The sequence below is a fragment of the Hypomesus transpacificus genome, chromosome 15 (assembly GCF_021917145.1).
Source record: "Hypomesus transpacificus isolate Combined female chromosome 15, fHypTra1, whole genome shotgun sequence".
NCBI lineage: Eukaryota > Metazoa > Chordata > Actinopteri > Osmeriformes > Osmeridae > Hypomesus > Hypomesus transpacificus.
Genome location: NC_061074.1, coordinates 9,830,687 through 9,849,735, shown reverse-complemented (window position 1 = coordinate 9,849,735; position 19,049 = coordinate 9,830,687). Strand labels below are relative to the sequence as shown.

General features: G+C 48.8%; 2 protein-coding genes across 2 annotated transcripts; one reads left to right on the top strand and one right to left on the bottom strand.

Moving 5' to 3' along the window:
• Positions 1-122: 122 nt before the first annotated feature.
• npat (nuclear protein, ataxia-telangiectasia locus) lies at positions 123-7,223 on the bottom strand. The gene is made up of 17 exons (XM_047035625.1): positions 7,012-7,223; positions 6,673-6,791; positions 6,456-6,516; positions 6,284-6,362; positions 6,154-6,194; positions 5,793-6,038; positions 5,531-5,606; positions 5,252-5,366; positions 5,065-5,156; positions 4,898-4,979; positions 4,590-4,686; positions 4,342-4,464; positions 2,792-4,087; positions 2,579-2,688; positions 2,402-2,492; positions 804-2,281; positions 123-712 (listed from the first exon to the last, which is right to left on the bottom strand). Exons 1-17 carry the CDS (start codon positions 7,046-7,048, stop codon positions 632-634), a joined length of 4,224 nt encoding a protein of 1,407 aa, XP_046891581.1. The 5' UTR covers positions 7,049-7,223; the 3' UTR covers positions 123-631.
• A 2,525-nt stretch (positions 7,224-9,748) lies between these two features.
• Positions 9,749-19,030, top strand: psmd2 (proteasome 26S subunit ubiquitin receptor, non-ATPase 2). Its single transcript, XM_047036241.1, has 21 exons — positions 9,749-9,921; positions 10,603-10,659; positions 10,812-10,976; positions 11,219-11,340; positions 11,626-11,850; positions 13,449-13,607; positions 13,793-13,937; positions 14,163-14,223; positions 14,329-14,475; positions 14,689-14,795; positions 14,925-15,052; positions 15,370-15,457; positions 15,572-15,734; positions 16,197-16,298; positions 16,430-16,575; positions 16,752-16,835; positions 16,922-17,090; positions 17,408-17,502; positions 17,677-17,803; positions 17,968-18,086; positions 18,278-19,030. Exons 1-21 carry the CDS (start codon positions 9,805-9,807, stop codon positions 18,458-18,460), a joined length of 2,709 nt encoding a protein of 902 aa, XP_046892197.1. The 5' UTR covers positions 9,749-9,804; the 3' UTR covers positions 18,461-19,030.
• The last annotated feature ends 19 nt before the right edge of the window (positions 19,031-19,049 follow it).

The following is a 19,049-nucleotide window of genomic DNA, read 5'->3' as shown; positions in this document are numbered from 1 at the left end:
AAATTTAAATACATATATAGGACAACTATATAGACTTGGAACAACACAGAAATGGAGCCTGATAATCTTTTCATACAATGCATTTACTCTACGTAATCTGACAGTTGCTTCAACATTATTAGTCACTGTTAACTTTTTATTAAAGTTATTTATATACAGAAACTATACCACAGCCATTCACTGTGTTAATACTAATAATTAAAACAAAAATAGACCAATAAATCTACAGAAATACCTTTTAACAACTGCACATTCGTGTGCAATGGAGCCTTTAGACACAGTCAAACATTGACAAAAATAAGGCTTGAAGAAAGTAAAATCTTAAATTAAAACTCAGTGCTAATAAACCAGCCATATGCATAAAAAAAAACGTTCTCAAACATTTCTGTAACATTCGCAGTACAGTAATTAGATGTTAGGTTTCAGAGTATACAAAGAACATATAAAACGATGTGCTATGGACAGTGTTGAGCTTGACCACAAATGCCTCATTCCTGTGTGGTAGACATGGAAACCATAGGCACAGTGACAGCAGATGGCTTGTTCTATTCCTTTATTCACAACATTGTTCTGGACATCTCAGCCTTTCTGCGTGACAGCCGTCAACCGCCATCAGCCAGTCATGAACCTGTCACTCATCGTAATGAAGCGAGGACAAGAACTTATCCACATCCAGATCATCCGGGAAGGAGTCCAGCAGCTTCTTCTGCTTCTGGAGGGACAATAAATCAAAATGTGTCATCAAGTTTCTTCATCAAAAATACAAACAAACGAGACCGTACGACACACAAAGTCAATCTCACCTTGGCTTTCTTCTTGCTGCTTGACGAGGCCGAGGCCTTGAGCTCCTTGGTGGAGCTGTTTCCCTGGGGCTCTGGTTGCTTGCGTTTCTTCCCCTTTGAGGACGTGGGCGTGGCAGCTCCAGCCCCATCCTGACGCAGGCTGTCCTTCAGCGGCGTACCCGTCCTGGCGATGGCTGCTCGAGACAGGATCATCAGCGTGTGGGCCGCCATGTTGATGCTGTTCTCGCTTCCTGCCTCACTGGCGGGGCTGCAGGAGGGGAGCTCCGGGGTGGCGGGAGGCACCAGGTGCCTGGGGGTGCCTTCCATGTCTCTATTGTGCCTCTGCCGAGCAGGCGTCCTGGGGAAGTCCAAAGATTCCTCGTGGAGACGGCCAGACCCAGGGGTTGGAGGGAGCGGCAGGTCAGGGCAGCCCGCTCCGGGCCTCTTGGCTGGGGTGGTCGGAGGTTGGAGAGCCTGGATGTCCTGGAGCATCTCGGCTGCCTGCTTGATGAGTGGGCTGGTCTTGGAAGGGGACATGCTGGAGAGCACGTGCAGGGTAGGCGTTGGTGGGGTCACAGGGGGCGGGCTGATATCCCGGGGTGATGGTGTGGGGGCCGGCTCACGCCTGCTCCCCTGTGCCTGGTTCTCCTTATTAGCCGTGACGGGAGACTCCTGAGTGGGAGTCTTTTTTTCTGTCCGTCCCACGTGGCCCTTTGCAAGACTTTTCTCCAAAGACTCCAGCTTGCGGTTTTCCTCCTTCTCCTTCCTGCTGCCTGACCGCAGTCTATGGTCAGAGGAAGAGGACCTGGTGTTTGGCTTGTCCGTTGACCTTTTCCGACTGTCGTCCTTTCTGCCTGTGGACTGGGATTTCCTTCTCGTCTCTGACTTCTTTGACGAGTCTGACGTCTCTGCATTGCTACTGCTGCTGCTAGCATCTTGCCGGCTGCTAGCATCTTGCCGGCTGCTAGCATCTTGCCGGCTGCTAGCATCTTGCCGGCTGCTAGCATCTTGCCGGCTGCTAGCATCTTGCCGGCTGCTAGCATCTTGCCGGCTGCTAGCATCTTGATCGGCGACGATTTGCGATCCAGTGGGTTTTTTCGTGTCTTCTTTGGGCTGCTGCTGGAGAGGAGAGGACATCTCAGTCTCGGCTGCGTTCCATGTGGTGGGACTGTTGTCCGTGCATCTCACTGTCTCTATCCTTCTTTTAGGCCTGTTACCACCCAAGATGGCAGGTCTGGTTCTGGCCTGTTTGGGAGAATCTGTCCCAGACTGCCGGCTCGGAGAAGGTGACGAGAGGGTGTTAGCTGCCAGGGCCTTAGGCGGGGTGCTTGTGCCGTTTCTGGGCTGGGGGGGAGATTTGCCGGCTGAACCATCAAAGCACAGCATCCGTCTGTGACCGGGACTGGTACCTGCTGCTACCTTGGGCAGGCCTGTCTTCTCTGAGGACTGTGGTTGGACTGGATTTGTAGGAGCACAGGGACCAGCAACTCTGCTCTTGCCTATAAAAAAATAAAATAAAATAAAAAAATAAAAAGAATCGAGATGCCAAAGTTACATACAGAAGCAGCGCCAGGTGATCGCATAGAGAGAGTGTGTGGAGGCTAAGAAGCAGGGGTTACCTGGGACTGCAGTCTCACTGGGTTTCCCAGGTTCAGGGTGCTTCTCTGGGGATGGGACAAGGGGTTGGGCTATGGCTGGCACAGCTATAATCTGGAGAAAAAGTCATGAAATCATGTTAATGGGTTAGATTGAACTGCTAAACGCATCTGTGTTTAAGGCTCTGTCACACGTGTTACCTGATTGGATGCCACAGGGACATTCCTGGTGTTGCTCTGCCCCATGACAGATACAGGGATGACCATGCTTTGAACCATGGGCCGAACAGGAGAAAGAAAGAGTGTTGATCCTGAAAAAGTCAAAATCATGAGTGTTTACATCAAAGGGCATGACGTGTACCAATCAAAAACAAAACCACTGTGTATAACCCATCTTTTCTCTCTCTCTCTTACCGGGGGCATAAGTTTTAGCCTGAGGAGGTGTGGCCAGAGAATAGGAACCAGGAGTCCCAGGTGATCTCTGAGGGTTCCCACTGGACAGAACCATCTTACCGCCCTGCCCACCAGCGGTGGCGCCATCAGTGATCAAGAAATAGCTGGTGGGCGCACCTCCGAAGTTAGCACTGGTGGAGTCCAACGGCAACTGGATGATGTAGCTGGGCTGAGCCCCTTGCTGAAGCATGTTCTCCTTAGAGGGTGTGGCTACATCTAGTGACGTCACCGGCACCACCCCCCCGGTCTTCCCGCTGAGAGGACTGGAAACGACAGCAGGCTGGAGGACCTCGGTGCTCTGTAGGCTGCTCACCGCCTGCGCCGTCTCATCCAGGCCTGTAGGGGTGCCGGGCAGCACCGCGGGGGGCTGGCCTTCCTTGACGGGGGACGAGAGGAAGATGGTGGGGATCTTGTCTCCACTGATGCTGGAGACAGCCTGGTTCAGAGCTGCGTCGCTTGACGCCTCCTCCGGCTCGTCGCTGATGATGATCTGGAGGGATACCATCTTGCTGGAGTCCATCGTTTCCGTGGATACGGTGCTGGGTGTGGCGGTTGGGGTGGCAGTTGAGGGGGGTCTACTCTGAGGTTGTGGGTGGAAGAGCGCCGCGCTGTTAGGAGGTGCCATGGTAACATGAGGCATGTTAGCCTTGGGCTTGGAGACTTTGTTCACCTGAGCCGGAGCAAGTGTGAATGTGGGCGTGACCGACACAGAGGTAAGATGGAAGGGGAGGATTTTAGTCGTGGTTTTTAACAACGATCCATTCCCAGACGGGGTCAGCGCTCGAGAACCTTGCGTGTGTCCCGTCTTACTCACTTTAGGTGTGTTTGAACTGGTAGTAGTTCTGGTTTCAGACGTGCTTGTGCTGCAGGTAGAGATGGTTCCATGGGGGCTGTTGGAGGAGGGAGTGCTCTCCTGCCTGACAGCCTCACACACCTCCAGGAGGGCGGGCGGCTCGGGGCCAGCCCTGCCCATAGCTTCGTCTACATCCATGGCTCCCTCTTCATTGCTGAGTGCCGGGTCGGCAGGGGGAGCGGCCGGGGCAGCAGCTGGCGGTGCTTCTGCTGGTTTGTCGCCCCCTGCTGTGAGTCTGGTGGGACTGGGTCCCTTCCTGGGCCTGCTGGCGCTGGACCCGAGAGGCGTCTTCGAGGCGCTAGGGGGGGCGGATTTCCTCTTGTTCTTGGCCTCCTGCACTGATTTCGTCTTGGCAGCAAGGGACGCAGGTTCTTGTGCACGTCTTCCATCTTCCTGTAGGACCACTGTGAAATCAAATTGATTGGTCAATATTTGTCAATTGCATGCTTGATCTTCACTGAGCAGGGCTCTGTGAAGACGACATGTTGATTAAAATTAATAGTTCATAAAATGTCATGACTAAAACCAAGCACAAAATACCAGAGGTGGAATTTGAACATTTCAAACTGATTATATCATCTTTAAGGAAAGAACGAAAGTCCTCAAATACTGTAGTATCTTTGAACCTTTCAAGAGATGAAAGTAGGTTTGTCCGTACCGTGGTTTGTAGGCTCAGGGGTGTTGTCTGAACACCCTGCGTCTCCAGTCTGGCTAGCCTCCACAGTAGCCCCGCTCTCCTCCCCCGCTCCTGGCTCTGTCCCCTCGTAAGCCTTCCCTTTACCTTCAACCACGGGAACATGACCATTAGCAACACGGCTACCAGTGAAACTGCTATCACCTCATCTTCTCCATCTTCTTTCTCCTAAACAACAACAACAACACTAGAAATAATCTCAAAGTGTTTACTGCAGTCGAAGAGGTCGAACAGGGCCTGGAAGGCCGGGTCTGACTCCGTCTGCTCCAGGATGTCATGGATGGCATCGTCAGACATGTGGATCTCCCCCTGTGAGGAGAAGCAGTCAAGAGGAGGAACTGACTGCAGAGGACTCATCACAACGTTCAAGACTGAATGCACTCAAAACAGAAATGACACAGAGAGACAGAAAGAGAGAGAAAGATATATACATATGAGAGAGAAAGAGAGCGAGAGAGAGAGGGATGAGAGACGGACGGACAGACATACAGAAAGCGTCAATACAAACATAGTTCCTCACCTGGAGCCCTAATATTTCATCTATGGACTGGTCCGGCACCACCGTGCTCCAGGATGATTTTGAAGTCTGAGGGATGCCGTCACTGTGAGTACAACACAACAGGAAATAAGACAGGAGCCACAGAAATCACTTGAAGTGACACTGCAGTGCAAGATCCATTGTGCTACCTTGATAGGATTTTGTTGATGTTCTCTGCCAACTTCTCTTGTAATGATCTGTCACCTAAAATCTTCTCTCTTGCATTTTGAATCACCATTTGCTGAGGACATGAATCCACAGACATTACAAGGGTGAATTCATATAGGGAAAAAAACACCATGAAATGCATTAATCAATTAAGGTTTTATGTCTTACAGGGAAATTCTCTGTCACTGCCTCTTCACTTTGGGGCTCTGTTGCCAGGCTACTGGCGGCCATGTTGGATCTGCCACCCCCACTCGATCCACCGCCCCTCCTCTTGGGAGAGTCCCTGAGGGAAATTAGACCACAATCAAGAATCTATTAATAGACTGGATATTCATATACTCTCAATGTCCTCTGCACTGGCAAAGAACCTTTGATTGTCTCTTGAGGCAAGGCGTAAGGACACAATGAGTCTTAAGACACAGTGGGAACAGATCATTTAAAGCTCACCATTTCCTCCTTCCTGGGGACACTGGGCCAGGGGTTAGTCTGTTATCTGGGACCATAACGTGTATTGTTGTATCTTCTGGAACAGAACAAAGAAATGTCCACGTTCAAATCAAACTTTATTTATATAGCGCATTTCATACCAGGAGGCAACACAATGCGCTTCACAGTGGGGAAAAAGGAGTTGAAATAATTGAGACAATATTTAACATATATTAAAGGTACTGTGTTACTGTAATACATGCAGAGTTAAATGTGTTCTTACTCATGTTAGCAAGTATTCGGCTCTCGTTTGGTATCTGGCTTGGCGTGCTGCAGACGGGAGCCAGTCTGGGCGGCTGGGAGGAGAAGTAAAGGGGGGTGGAGTGTACTGGAATGGCCAGGGTGTTGCTTGGGGGGCTGGGCGTGGCTAGGCCCGTCTGGGGGGCAGGGGAAGTGGAGGGGGACGGCGAGAACGACTGGATTCCCTGTCGCCTCAAGTTGGCCAGTGCATTCGCGTTCCGCACCCGTACTGCAAAGGTGACGAGTATCGTGTTCAGTTAGACTTACACAGATTCAGGTTCCTGATTAAGAGCAGAAAAAGCTGTTATGTTATCATAGCATATGCTTGTAGTGTGTAAACTTACATCTGTTATTATGGCCAATTGTTGGGGAGTTCTGTAAAGACCTGGGGAAGAATATTATATGAGATAAAAGTGAGCAGAGTATGACATGGATTTTGCTTCTGTTGTGTGCATTACTGAGAGAAAAACGTACTTAATCTGATTAAGTGTGATGTCCAGTTTCTTCCATAACGACGTCATTATGGATGGTATTGGAATCTCGAGACTAGTTTCTATGAGAGAAGCTGAGTGAGCCAGGGGAAAAACATACCTTGATTGTCTTATATAACTGGCAAACAAGATAAATAATGTTGTTTGCAACTTACCTTTGGCTTTTGCTGCAACATACTCGTTCAGAATAGTTGACAGGTTTTTACCAAACAGCGACTGAAAAGTTACATGTTACAATTAGTGCTTTGTTTACAAACAATCTCTGATCTAACGAACCACTGGCACCCCTCTGACGGTGAGGGGTGAAAGGTCAGTATTGAATGTACTTGACAGCTAGTGTCTGAAAATACTATGACAGAATAGTCTACTCACGAATAAACAAGCTGGGATAGTTCCATCATCTGTACTGTGTTCCGCATACTCCTTCAAATTGGGGCTTTCATGAATGAATGCCTTAGTCGTAGAGGTCAGTCCCTCTTGTTGCAAGTACCCTGAAAACACAATCAGATGCATTATGAGGTGTTTGGGCATGCAGAAGCCTGATTAGCCGCCACACCATAACTCCACAATCGATATTTTGTCAAGCGCAATTTTGTCAAGCACTCTCTAGACAATTGTATCCATACACCCACATATTGACATTTAGTAGTATATTGCAGTGAAGTATAGCAACATGGCGAGCTAATGTTATACACAGCAGACTTAGCCTACCTAAAACGAGCCGCGCTATGTCAGATGGAAGCAACATGGCTCCAAACGTCTTGAAGGTACAAGTCAACAAGTTACATTATCAGCGCGTAAATATAAGAAACATTGAAAGGCAGACAGGGCTGGTAAGTAAATGAAAAAGCATAAAGCAGTTTGTGTTGTTCGTAACGTCCAAAGATTACTGAAAAGGCGGGGAATTGAACCCGTATAGACCGGAACTTCCTGAATGACTGAACGATTGGCATTGTGGTTATTGGAGTTTAGAGGCAATCTCCTTCATCTTTTATGTATTTATTTTTTATTGTATAAACGCAAAAATACTTACAGAGTATGCAAACACATACAAGAATGCAAGGGGGTACAACACAAATCATACAAAGAGTACAGACATCAATTGTTTTGACAGCTTTCTCAATAAAGGAATACAATATAATTTGAGTGTGTAATTCTTATTCTTTGTAAAAGATTTAAAAAAAAGATAGGTTTTCTATTAGTACATTTGCATCAATGAATGTGATATTTGCCCATCAATAACACAAAATTAATAAGATAAAATTGTTTTTCCTTCTTTTTATCACAACCATGAAAACCCAACAGTACATTCTCCCATAACAATAAAAAATCAGCAAGAAAATGGTCCACCACAATCTTGCCAAAATGTCTTTACACTTGAGCAGTACCAAAACAAATGTGAGACAGTTTCTGGAGGCTCACCACAGAAGCTACAGTTGGAATCAATGTCCTTTTTATATTTCTTTAAATAATGACTTGCAGGGTAAAATCCATGGATCACTTTGTAGGACAAATGTCTTGTTAACTAACAGGTATTTATGAGGTAAGAGCCAAACCTTCCGCCTACACAAGTTATAAACAAACATATTCCAGTAGGTATGAACATATGGTATAGAAACAACATTCTTTTGAAACAGGGCACATATAGACTTGTTATAGTTTTTAGGGAGTAAAGATAAACGATCGAGAGAGGGCACCTCATATAGATGAGGCCTATATACCTTTAAACAACATTAGAGTTCCAGACGGGACAGCATCAAACACTATAGCATACTCTCTGGGAGTAATGGGAACATTATAAAGAGTCAAGAAGTCCTCATAGCTTAGTACACCCTCATCATTGATAAGTTGACTCACCAATAAGATGTTGATGTTTAACAATTTGCCATGAATAAAGATTTGTTTCTGTAGAGTATATTCTCATTGTTACAATATTTATGTGGAGAAAAGTTGTGTTTGTATAACAGAGACAAGGCTAACAGAACTTGTCTATGGAAAGCAGACAATTTAGCAGTGATCTTATCAATATTATAGTTATAGAGTAGGAAAAAGTTGAAGCCTCCAAAAAGGGAAAATATAAAATTAGGTATAAAGTTTCATATTGAAGTACATTGAAAAAATGTTTGGCCCAAATTGTACAGTAGGCCTACGCAATGTCACATTAAATAATGTATTTGAACTTAAGCTTGTGTGATGGGTCACTCTATCGTTGCAGCGGTTTAGGATTATATCACAGTAAGTGAAATATCTGGAAGTGAACACCATTTTGCTACCTGCATACCTAGCTATAGCTTAGCTTTGTTTTGCTCCTATTCAGACCTACCCCTGGTAAATTGTAGAGCTAGCTAACTTCTAGACTTCTGCCTTCTGAATAATTTATTAATGAAAGAGTTTCTTGATTCAAGAACCTCATGCAAATATTGCTTTTCATTATGGTGGATTAATACCTTTTGATCTGTCTTGCTGTATAATGAGGATTAATCATGTTACACGCAAGTGACACTGAAAAGTCAGTACAATATGTGCTATTGCTGAGGTCAACCCATTAAATGTGTCTTCTGGGCACAAGAGTGACCAAGGTGAATTGTCTTAGAAATAAAATACTATTGTTAATGTAATGCAAAAGTAACTGAACACCTTACTCTCTACTGCAAGTAACTAAATAAAATACTAGTAGTTACTTTACAAAAAATGGGAAACAAAGTAATTTGTTTATGTTAAAATTAACGTTTCCCAACCAGAAGTTATCCAGTACTATAATCAAACCAAAGGAAGAGTGGACACAATGGACCAGATGGTTCGCACCTACACCATGCAAGCGGAGAACACGGAGGTGGCCTTTGGTGCTCTGGTACAATCTGCTGGATGTTGCCAATCAACGCCTACACGCCTACCCCTTTACTGCACAACACCCTGATAACATGGGTGCTGTGACCAATGCAAGGCGGCTGTTCATCAAGGAGCTGGGCAAAGAGCTTGTCATACCACAGTGCAAGTCAGGTCGCTGAGTGGTTAAGGAATTGGGCTATTGATCAGAAGGTTGCCGGTTCAATTCCCTGAATTCGAATTGTTGATATCCAAAATGCAATTCTTGACATCAAAAATTCGAATTGTTGATATCCAAAATTCGAATTCTTGATATCCAAAATTCGAATTTTGGATATCAAGAATTCATTGATTAAATGATAAAACGGCTTGCCATAACTTTTCAGTTTTTTTTACTCAATTGCTTTGCGAAGTACACCCCGTGCATAATTTTTCGGAGATATTTTCGTTTTTGGGTAGGCCTTAGAACAAATTGGCTACGCCCGCAATACTATGATAGGCTGACACATAGTTAGGTCTGACAGCATTCAGACATCGATGCGCTTATCATTTCTGTCCAGTAGGTGGTGGTAAAGTAAGATTGAATCCAAACTTGCCATTGAACTCAGTTGTTATCGAAGAAGAAGCATTTCATCCCGGTTTCTAGATTCAGTTCGTTTTGCTAGCCGAACAGCAAGAATGGAGGAGGCAAAAAACAAAGAGAAAAAACTGCCCGAAAAGACGGAGGAGAAGGAGAAAGAAAAAGGACAACAACCTACTGGGAAGGGCAAGGAGAAGAAAGAGGAGCAAGAATTGGTAAATATACGAACATTTCAAATCCGAAAAGCTCAAGGGAAGCGAAGCTTTTTTGCCTGAGTCACTGTGCTGGTTGACAACATGGTTGAAAAGGCCGAGAGCGTTGTCATTCAACAGTGAATAAGTCTTAGTTAACTAGCAATCACGTAGCTCTACTAGCTAGCCGCAATTTTAGGACTTTCTGCCGCATAAGAACTGTTACGATGTAAGTCATATTTGATTTGAAACATTACAAGCAGCCAGCTGGCTAAATGTTGCTATTACAGTACTAGCCTAGCTCTAACAGTGTTAGCATAACGTTGGCTAGCTAGCACTAGCTGCAATACGCGCTAGCTTGAGGCTTTGGTTTAACTGATTGTCAGCGGGTAATGACATAGCAGTTAGTTGGCGATATGTAGAAGTTCTGTAATGCGTTACCGAGATAGCTTAGTTAGTGAAGGCGGCTTATGCTTGTCTATAAAGTCAACAACTTGATCTGATAATAATGGCACAGTTCTAAAACTACCACCATTGCGCACAGCTTGCACCTTAAGAGTATTGGTTATTGTGGGGTTTGCTAATAATAATGTTCGCTATACGTAGTCCTGGGTTAGATCCCCGCACGGGGCAGTGTTTGGTGCTCTGGTGGGTGTGTATGTGCACCACATTTACAAGATGAATACAAGTTTCTTATTCTTCTAGTCTGAGGAGGACAAGCAGTTGCAGGAAGAGCTGGAGATGATGGTCGAGAGACTGAGTGTGAGTATCTCATGAACCAGTACACTGCTCATCATTCCTACTCCTCATTGTCACACGTAGAACCGGTTAAAGTTCTACTTTTATTGAAATATCTGGTCTGTATTTTCTATGTGTATCCCTCCCCCCACACACACTCTTACACCCCTCTACAGGAGAAGGACACATCTCTCTACCGTCCTGCTCTAGAGGAACTCCGCAGACTGATCCGTTCATCCACCACTTCCATGACCTCGGTCCCCAAGCCCTTGAAGTTCCTGCGCCCACACTACGCCAAGCTCAAGGAGATCTACGAGGGCATGGCACCCGGGGAAAACAAGGTAGGCCCTGTCAGATTACAGTTAGATTAAGATGACTGGAACTGGTGTCAGATTACAGTTAGATTAAAATGACTGGAACTGTTTCTTTTTTTTTCCCGTTTGATTTGAATTTTCGCAATGGAATGATTTTGATATTGGGTGTTAATAACACCTGGTATTCGTTAAGTATTCTCGATGGAGATTGGTTGGCGTTGTGTGACGTCTCTACCAGACTAGCTTTAACTTCCTGTTTGGCTCCGTAGCGTTTCTGTGGAGATGTGGTGTCAGTCTTGGCCATGACTATGAGCGGCGAACGGGAGTGTCTCAAATACCGTCTGCTAGGATCCCAGGAGGAGCTGGCATCTTGGGGACACGAATACGTAAGGTAGGGCCTCAGAGCCAGCTAGCATGTGTTTGTGTCAGCCACCTGACGACTACAGGCACCTTGTGGATGCTAGAAGAGTGACCCCTATCAGCAACTTTGTACTTAGTCAAGCTACCGAGACATTTTTATGACCACCTTTAGGTGGTCATCCGTGGGACACCATCAACACCTGCACCTACAAAAATTATTAGCTTTTTAAAAAATTGCATTTAATCTTGTCTCCACCTCATGTGTTAATGTCCCCTCTGTCTCTCTCTCTCTCTCTCTGTGTGTGTGTGTGTGCAGGCACCTGGCAGGCGAGGTGGCCAAGGAGTGGCAGGACGTGGATGACAGTGACAAGACCCAGCAGGAGACCCTGCTGAAGCTGGTGAAGGAGATCGTCCCCTACAACATGGCGCACAATGCTGAGCACGAGGCCTGTGACCTGCTGATGGAGATCGAGAAGCTGGAGATGCTGGAGCTCTACATCGACGACACGGCCTACGCCAAGGTCTGCCTCTACCTCACCAGGTGAGAGCCAAGGTCTGTCTCTACCTCACCAGGTGAGAGCCAAGGTCTGTCTCTACCTCACCAGGTGAGAGCCAAGGTCTGTCTCTACCTCACCAGGTGAGAGCCAAGGTCTGTCTCTACCTCACCAGGTGAGAGCCAAGGTCTGTCTCTACCTCACCAGGTGAGAGCCAAGGTCTGTCTCTACCTCACCAGGTGAGAGCCAAGGTCTGCCTCTACCTCACCAGGTGAGAGCCAAGGTCTGCCTCTACCTCACCAGGTGAGAGCCAAGGTCTGTCTCTACCTCACCAGGTGAGAGCCAAGGTCTGTCTCTACCTCACCAGGTGAGAGCCAAGGTCTGTCTCTACCTCACCAGGTGAGAGCCAAGGTCTGTCTCTACCTCACCAGGTGAGAGCCAAGGTCTGTCTCTACCTCACCAGGTGAGAGCCAAGGTCTGCCTCTACCTCACCAGGTGAGAGCCAAGGTCTGCCTCTACCTCACCAGGTGAGAGCCAAGGTCTGTCTCTACCTCACCAGGTGAGAGCCAAGGTCTGTCTCTACCTCACCAGGTGAGAGCCAAGGTCTGTCTCTACCTCACCAGGTGAGAGCCAAGGTCTGTCTCTACCTCACCAGGTGAGAGCCAAGGTCTGTCTCTACCTCACCAGGTGAGAGCCAAGGTCTGTCTCTCCCTCATCAGGTGAGAGCCAAGGTCTGTCTCTACCTCACCAGGTGAGAGCCAAGGTCTGTCTCTACCTCACCAGGTGAGAGCCAAGGTCTGTCTCTACCTCACCAGGTGAGAGCCAAGGTCTGTCTCTACCTCACCAGGTGAGAGCCAAGGTCTGTCTCTACCTCACCAGGTGAGAGCCAAGGTCTGTCTCTACTTCACCAGGTGAGAGCCAAGGTCTGTCTCTACCTCACCAGGTGAGAGCCAAGGTCTGTCTCTACCTCACCAGGTGAGAGCCAAGGTCTGTCTCTCCCTCATCAGGTGAGAGCCAAGGTCTGTCTCTACCTCACCAGGTGAGAGCCAAGGTCTGTCTCTACCTCACCAGGTGAGAGCCAAGGTCTGTCTCTACCTCACCAGGTGAGAGCCAAGGTTTGTCTCTACCTCACCAGGTGAGAGCCAAGGTCTGTCTCTACCTCACCAGGTGAGAGCCAAGGTCTGTCTCTACCTCACCAGGTGAGAGCCAAGGTCTGTCTCTACCTCACCAGGTGAGAGGACCAGGGGGACATGGTGTGTGTACGTGACTGGACCTTGCGGGCTGAGCACATGTGCTTCACACTCACACACGTTTACAGATGCCAGTATTACACCTCGATGCAGTCTCAAAGGTGTCCATGGTCCTACATTCAAGGGATTGGATATTCCTTATTCATTTACCCAGAGATGGCAAAAGTACTTATTGACATATGACAAGACACAAACACGTTTTCATTTTTTGGGAAACGTTTCTGTCTTTCTCTCTCTCCCCCACCCCTCTCTCTCTCCTCCACCCCTCTCTCTCTTCCCCACCCCTCTCTCTCTCCCACCCCTCTCTCTCTCTCTCCCCCACCCCTCTCTCTCTCTCTCCCCCACCCCTCTCTCCCCCACCCCTCTCTCTGGATCACCCCCCATCTCTCTCTCAGCTGTGTGAGCTACGTCCCAGAGCCAGAGAACTCTGCCCTGCTGAAATGTGCCCTGAACATATTCCGGAAGTTTAACCGTTACCCAGAGGCCCTCAGGCTGGCACTGATGCTCAACGACGTGGAGCTGGTGGAGAACATCTTCACATCCTGCAAGGACATGTGAGCAGAGCTCTACACAACACATCATCCCTCACACTGGCTTCACACACACACACACACACACACACTCTTCACACACAGATATGAGTCCGTACCGTATATGAACACATTCACCTTTCAATGTACATGAAAACGTTCAACGGTTCAGCTAAGCAAGTGTGTTGGTTTTGTGTGTGTGCGTGCAGTGTGATCCAGAAGGAGATGGCCTTCATGCTGGGCAGACACGGCATGTTCCTGGAGCTGAACGAGGACGTGGAAGACTATGAGGACCTGACTGAGATCATGTCCAACGTGCAGCTCAACAGTAACTTCCTGGCTCTGGCCAGAGAGGTGAGGGGCGTCTCCGCAAGATGTGGACTTCTGCTTCGCTGGGGGATAGTTTAGGCATTTTCAACGTCATGATCCTTACGTGAACTGCTTTCAGTCTACTAAAACGGTTTGATGGAAAGTCCAGTGAGATTGTGGGCAGGAGGATCATGATTAATTATAAAAGTCTGTTTTAGTTTGCATGACTCTGCATATCTTGTCCTAAAAGACTGCTTCCTGTTTTTGTAGTTGGACATCATGGAACCCAAAGTCCCTGACGACATCTACAAAACTCACCTGGAGAACAACCGTGAGGCCTTGTTAATGTGTCTTCAATATCAGCCAATCAGTGTGTGATGCATCTTCTTTTTCCTCGGTCTCACCATGCCTTCCTTCCTCCTCCGGCCGCTCCCAGGGTTTGGGGGTAGCGGCTCCCAGGTGGACTCGGCCCGTATGAACCTGGCCTCCTCGTTTGTCAACGGCTTCGTCAACGCTGCCTTCGGACAGGACAAGCTGCTGACGGACGACGGCAACAAGTGGCTGTACAAGAACAAGGACCACGGTGAGAGAGCACACACACACACACACACACACACACACACTGGTGTTAGTTTTAGACTGTTTGCTGATTGGTTTGAACACAATCCAAATATGTATCTGTTCTATTTATTTGTAATTATATAAATATATTTTTTGGGGGTCCACTTAATTTAAAAAATGTATGGAGTTTGAATGATGATGATGGTCATGATGATGATGGTGTGTTTGTTCCCAGGTATGCTGAGCGCGGCTGCTTCCCTGGGCATGATCCTGCTGTGGGACGTGGACGGAGGTCTGACCCAGATCGACAAGTACCTCTACTCCTCCGAGGACTACATCAAGGTCTGCTTCTTCACCCTCTCTGTCTGTTCTCCTGCCTCGTCAACATTTCCTCCCCTCCAACAGGATACTGATACCATCACTAACACCCACTGTGTTCTCTCGTTGGGTTTCTCCTCTGGCCGCGTCCAGTCCGGTGCCCTCCTGGCCTGCGGCATCGTCAACTCCGGGGTGAGGAACGAGTGTGACCCGGCCTTGGCCCTGCTGTCCGACTACGTGCTGCACAACAGCAACGTCATGAGGATAGGAGCCATCTTTGGGTGAGCGGGCCCCTTCTGAAAGCACCCCACATCAGGTCTGATCTCCTCACAGGAGAGCCATACAGGAAGATGCATTTTGAGATCCATCTACCGTGGAGGACCTTATATGTAGAAGCAATTAGAAACCACCTTTTACTTTGATGTGATGAAGGAAGAAGAAAACATTTATACATCTTGCAGTAGTCACACACACACACACGCAGGGGAAAACACACACATGCAAGGAGTTTCCACAAGTTCAGAAGTGTGACTGTTCCATGACCAGCCAGGGGGATGTGTTCTGTCTGGTAAAGCCCTGTCCTCTGCTGACTGTTCAGACTGGGCCTGGCGTACGCCGGCTCCAACCGTGAAGACGTGCTGTCCCTGCTGCTGCCCGTCATGGGAGACTCCAAGTCCAACATGGAGGTGAGCCGTGTTTGTGTGTCACGGGCTCCACACTGTGGATTCAGACCTTGGTGACCCATGTGACGACATGTGTCTCCACACGCTCCTGACGCTGCTGTGTGGCGTGCTCCGCAGGTGGCAGGCGTGACGGCGCTGGCGTGCGGCATGATCGCGGTGGGCTCGTGTAACGGGGACGTCACCTCCACCATCGTCCAGACCATCATGGAGAAGAACGAGCAGGAGCTGAAGGACACGTACGCACGCTGGCTGCCCCTGGGGCTGGGGCTGAACCATCTGGGTAAGGCACGGGGGGGGGGTTTGGGTCTGGGGCTGAACCATCTGGGTAAGACACGGGGGGGGGTTTGGGTCTGGGGCTGAACCATCTGGGTAAGACACGGGGGGGGGGGGGTTTGGGTCTGGGGCTGAACCATCAGGGTAACACACGGGGGGGTTTGGGTCTGGGGCTGAATTACCTGGGTAAGGCATGGTGGGGGGTTTGGGTCTGGGGCTGAACCATCAGGGTAACACACGGGGGGGTTTGGGTCTGGGGCTGAACTACCTGGGTAAGGCATGGTGGGGTTTGGGTCTGGGGCTGAACCATCTGGGTAAGGAACGGGAGGGGGTTCAGGTTTGTGGGCGGGGACTACTCTCGCTGGGTTAGGTACAGGAGGAGTTGGGCTGTGTATGTACTGCGTCCAACAGGTCTTTAGTAAATATTCTAACCATTGCTGTGCTCCCTTTCTTGTCTTGCTGTGCCCAGGTAAGGGGGAGGCCATCGAGACCACCCTGGCTGCCTTGCAGGTGGTGCCCGAGCCCTTCCGTAGCTTCGCCAACACACTAGTGGACATCTGTGCCTATGCAGGTACGCGCAGCAGTCACACGCTTTGCTCCCCGACCGGCTTGAGTTGTCCACGTTCTCCGTCCTCACCCCTCCTCCGTCCTCACCCCTCCCCCACCCTACATCCATCCTCACCCCTCCTCCGTCCTCTCCAGGCTCTGGGAACGTGCTGAAGGTGCAGCAGCTACTCCACATCTGCAGCGAGCATTACGAGGCCAAGGAGAAGGAGGAGGACAAGGACAAGAAGGACAAGAAAGACAAGGAGAAGAAGGAGACTGCTGCTGACATGGGCTCCCATCAGGTACTGTCCTCCGTGGAAACTCCAAATGCTCTGTGTCGTTCATTCACCTTCGTTAAACGTCAAATACTATGAAAACGGTGGAGAGGATAAGTCTGTCCGACCTAAAGTATACTCTGAAATGAATTTAAGTCCAGATCAAATTGCGGGACCTTAATGTCTGTACTGCTGTTCCCCAGGGCGTGGCTGTGCTAGGTATTGCACTCATCGCTATGGGAGAGGAGATTGGCTCTGAGATGGCTTTACGGACCTTCGGACACCTGGTCAGTATCAACGCGGTCCAACAGGCCCCAGCCTAATTCCTCTCTCTGTTGTTCTCTGCTGAACACGTTCCCCTTGTCCCTCCCAGCTGCGGTACGGCGAGCCCACTCTGAGGCGCGCTGTGCCCCTGGCCCTGGCCCTGATCTCTGTGTCCAACCCTCGCCTCAACATCCTGGACACGCTCAGCAAGTTCTCCCACGACGCCGACCCAGAGGTGTCCCACAACTCCATCTTCGCCATGGGCATGGTCGGCAGCGGTGAGTTGACCTCCGCCCTGACACCAGCCCTGTAGTTATCATACAAAACTAGTCTGTCAGCAGGCAACTTCCTGTTGGCAGACGCTTGACTTCCTGACTGGTGTTGTGTTAGTGACGAACGCGTGCTCGCTCCCAATCAACTGCACTTCATATGGAAAGACTGTTGCTTCCGAAGAGCAATTGAAGATTGTTGGAGTTGATCCAAACCACCATTTTCCTCTCAGTACTGCATGAGCTCGCATATGAATTCCCACAGTAAGCCAGGAAGTTGTTTCCATAGCAACTTAAATGACCTTCTCCTTCTTCTCCCTTCGCAGGCACAAACAACGCCCGCCTGGCCGCCATGCTTCGGCAGCTGGCACAGTACCACGCCAAAGACCCCAACAACCTCTTCATGGTCAGACTGGCACAGGTGGGTGACAGGCACATGCCACAGTGTGACCAGCACTGGCGTTTGTTGTTTGCTCCGCGTACACCCTCAGAATCACAGGACAGTGCGTGTGTTGTAATGTATGTTGGCTGTGCTTTCATGTGAGTGGACCTGGATGTCCTAACTTGTTCTGGTCTCTCCCTCTCCCGCACCCAGGGTCTGACTCACCTGGGCAAAGGGACTTTGACTCTGTGTCCCTACCACAGTGACAGGCAGCTGATGAGTCAGGTGGCAGTGGCTGGACTACTCACAGTCCTCGTCTCCTTCCTGGATGTCAAGAACAGTGAGTGTCACTTCTGTTCCTGTCCAATGTCGTACCTCATAACCGCCAGACTGGCCCCTTCGTTATTCTTTACTTTTTGTTTCGGGGGGGTCGTGAAGATTCACTTGTTTACTGGAAAGCGTTGTGTTGACAAATGGCACACTCCCTGCTGTTTTGATGTGTAGTCATCCTGGGTAAATCCCACTACGTGCTGTACGGACTGGTAGCGGCCATGCAGCCCCGTATGCTGGTCACCTTCGACGAAGAGCTCCGCCCACTTCCTGTGTCGGTCAGAGTTGGACAGGTAAGACACGCCCACAGTCTGATTCTTATTGGCAGATTACTAGGCTGTCCCTCTACGCTCTCTGGGTCTCGTGAGTTGCAGGTGGTTGAGGGGGATCCATGTGGGACCTGAAGCCTGGCATGATCGGACGTCTCCTGTTAAAGTCAAAAAAGTCTTCTTTCTTCAGCCTTTAATGTGTGTTTGATGTGCAGGCGGTGGACGTGGTGGGCCAGGCGGGTAAGCCCAAGGCCATCACAGGCTTCCAGACCCACACCACGCCTGTGCTCCTGGCCCACGGAGAGAGGGCCGAGTTGGCAACTGAGGAGTACCTCCCCGTCACGCCCATCCTGGAGGGATTTGTCATCCTGCGCAAGAACCCCAACTATGACGCCTAGAACCCCCTCTGTCTCCCTTGACTGTTGACTGACTGGCAGCAGGGGGTAGCACTCCCTGGCTCTCATTGGTCACTTATATTTTACTACTTTATTCCATGACTGAGGAGGGCCAGGAAGGAAGCGTGCCCCTTGTCTTTCAGTCTGTGGCTCTGACTCGATCACCTCTGAAGATGTTTGGTTGTGGTCAGGTTGGTTAGACTGAGACAGGGAGGGTAAATTGGGACCTCACTGTACTTTGATTGGTTAGCTCTTTTGTTGTGATCTAGGACAAGCTCCTCATCTGTCATGTGTTCAGTTGGGTGACCAATGCTCCAGTCGTCAGCTGATCTGAGGACAGTGTGTGAGAGGTAGCTGTCTGCTCCTTCCTGCCTCCCTGTTCCTCCTTCAGCCATGCAGTAGATGACATCGTATCACCGCCGTTGCTCCTTTTTCCAACATGTCTCCTCCTTTTGTAATTACAGCATGTAAAAAAAAAAAAATGTTTTCATCCAGTTTTTGTTTTGGTGGTTTTGTTACAGTACTGTAAAAGGTTTAAACAACAAAAAAATGATAATAAAAGTTTCAAGTCGATCATTTCTGTCCTTGGTCT

Excerpts from the sequence above, each read along its gene's own strand:
- npat (XM_047035625.1), bottom strand. The coding sequence starts at position 7,048 with ATGTTGCTTCCATCTGACATAGCGCGGCTCGTTTTAG. Across the intron at positions 6,792-7,011 it reads CATAGCGCGGCTCGTTTTAG|GGTACTTGCAACAAGAGGGA; the intron begins GTAGGCTAAGTC and ends TTGTGTTTTCAG. Across the intron at positions 6,039-6,153 it reads AATTGGCCATAATAACAGAT|TACGGGTGCGGAACGCGAAT; the intron begins GTAAGTTTACAC and ends TCACCTTTGCAG.
- psmd2 (XM_047036241.1), top strand. The coding sequence starts at position 9,805 with ATGGAGGAGGCAAAAAACAAAGAGAAAAAACTGCCCGAAAAGACGGAG. Across the intron at positions 10,977-11,218 it reads TGGCACCCGGGGAAAACAAG|CGTTTCTGTGGAGATGTGGT; the intron begins GTAGGCCCTGTC and ends TTGGCTCCGTAG. Across the intron at positions 16,836-16,921 it reads TACGGACCTTCGGACACCTG|CTGCGGTACGGCGAGCCCAC; the intron begins GTCAGTATCAAC and ends TGTCCCTCCCAG.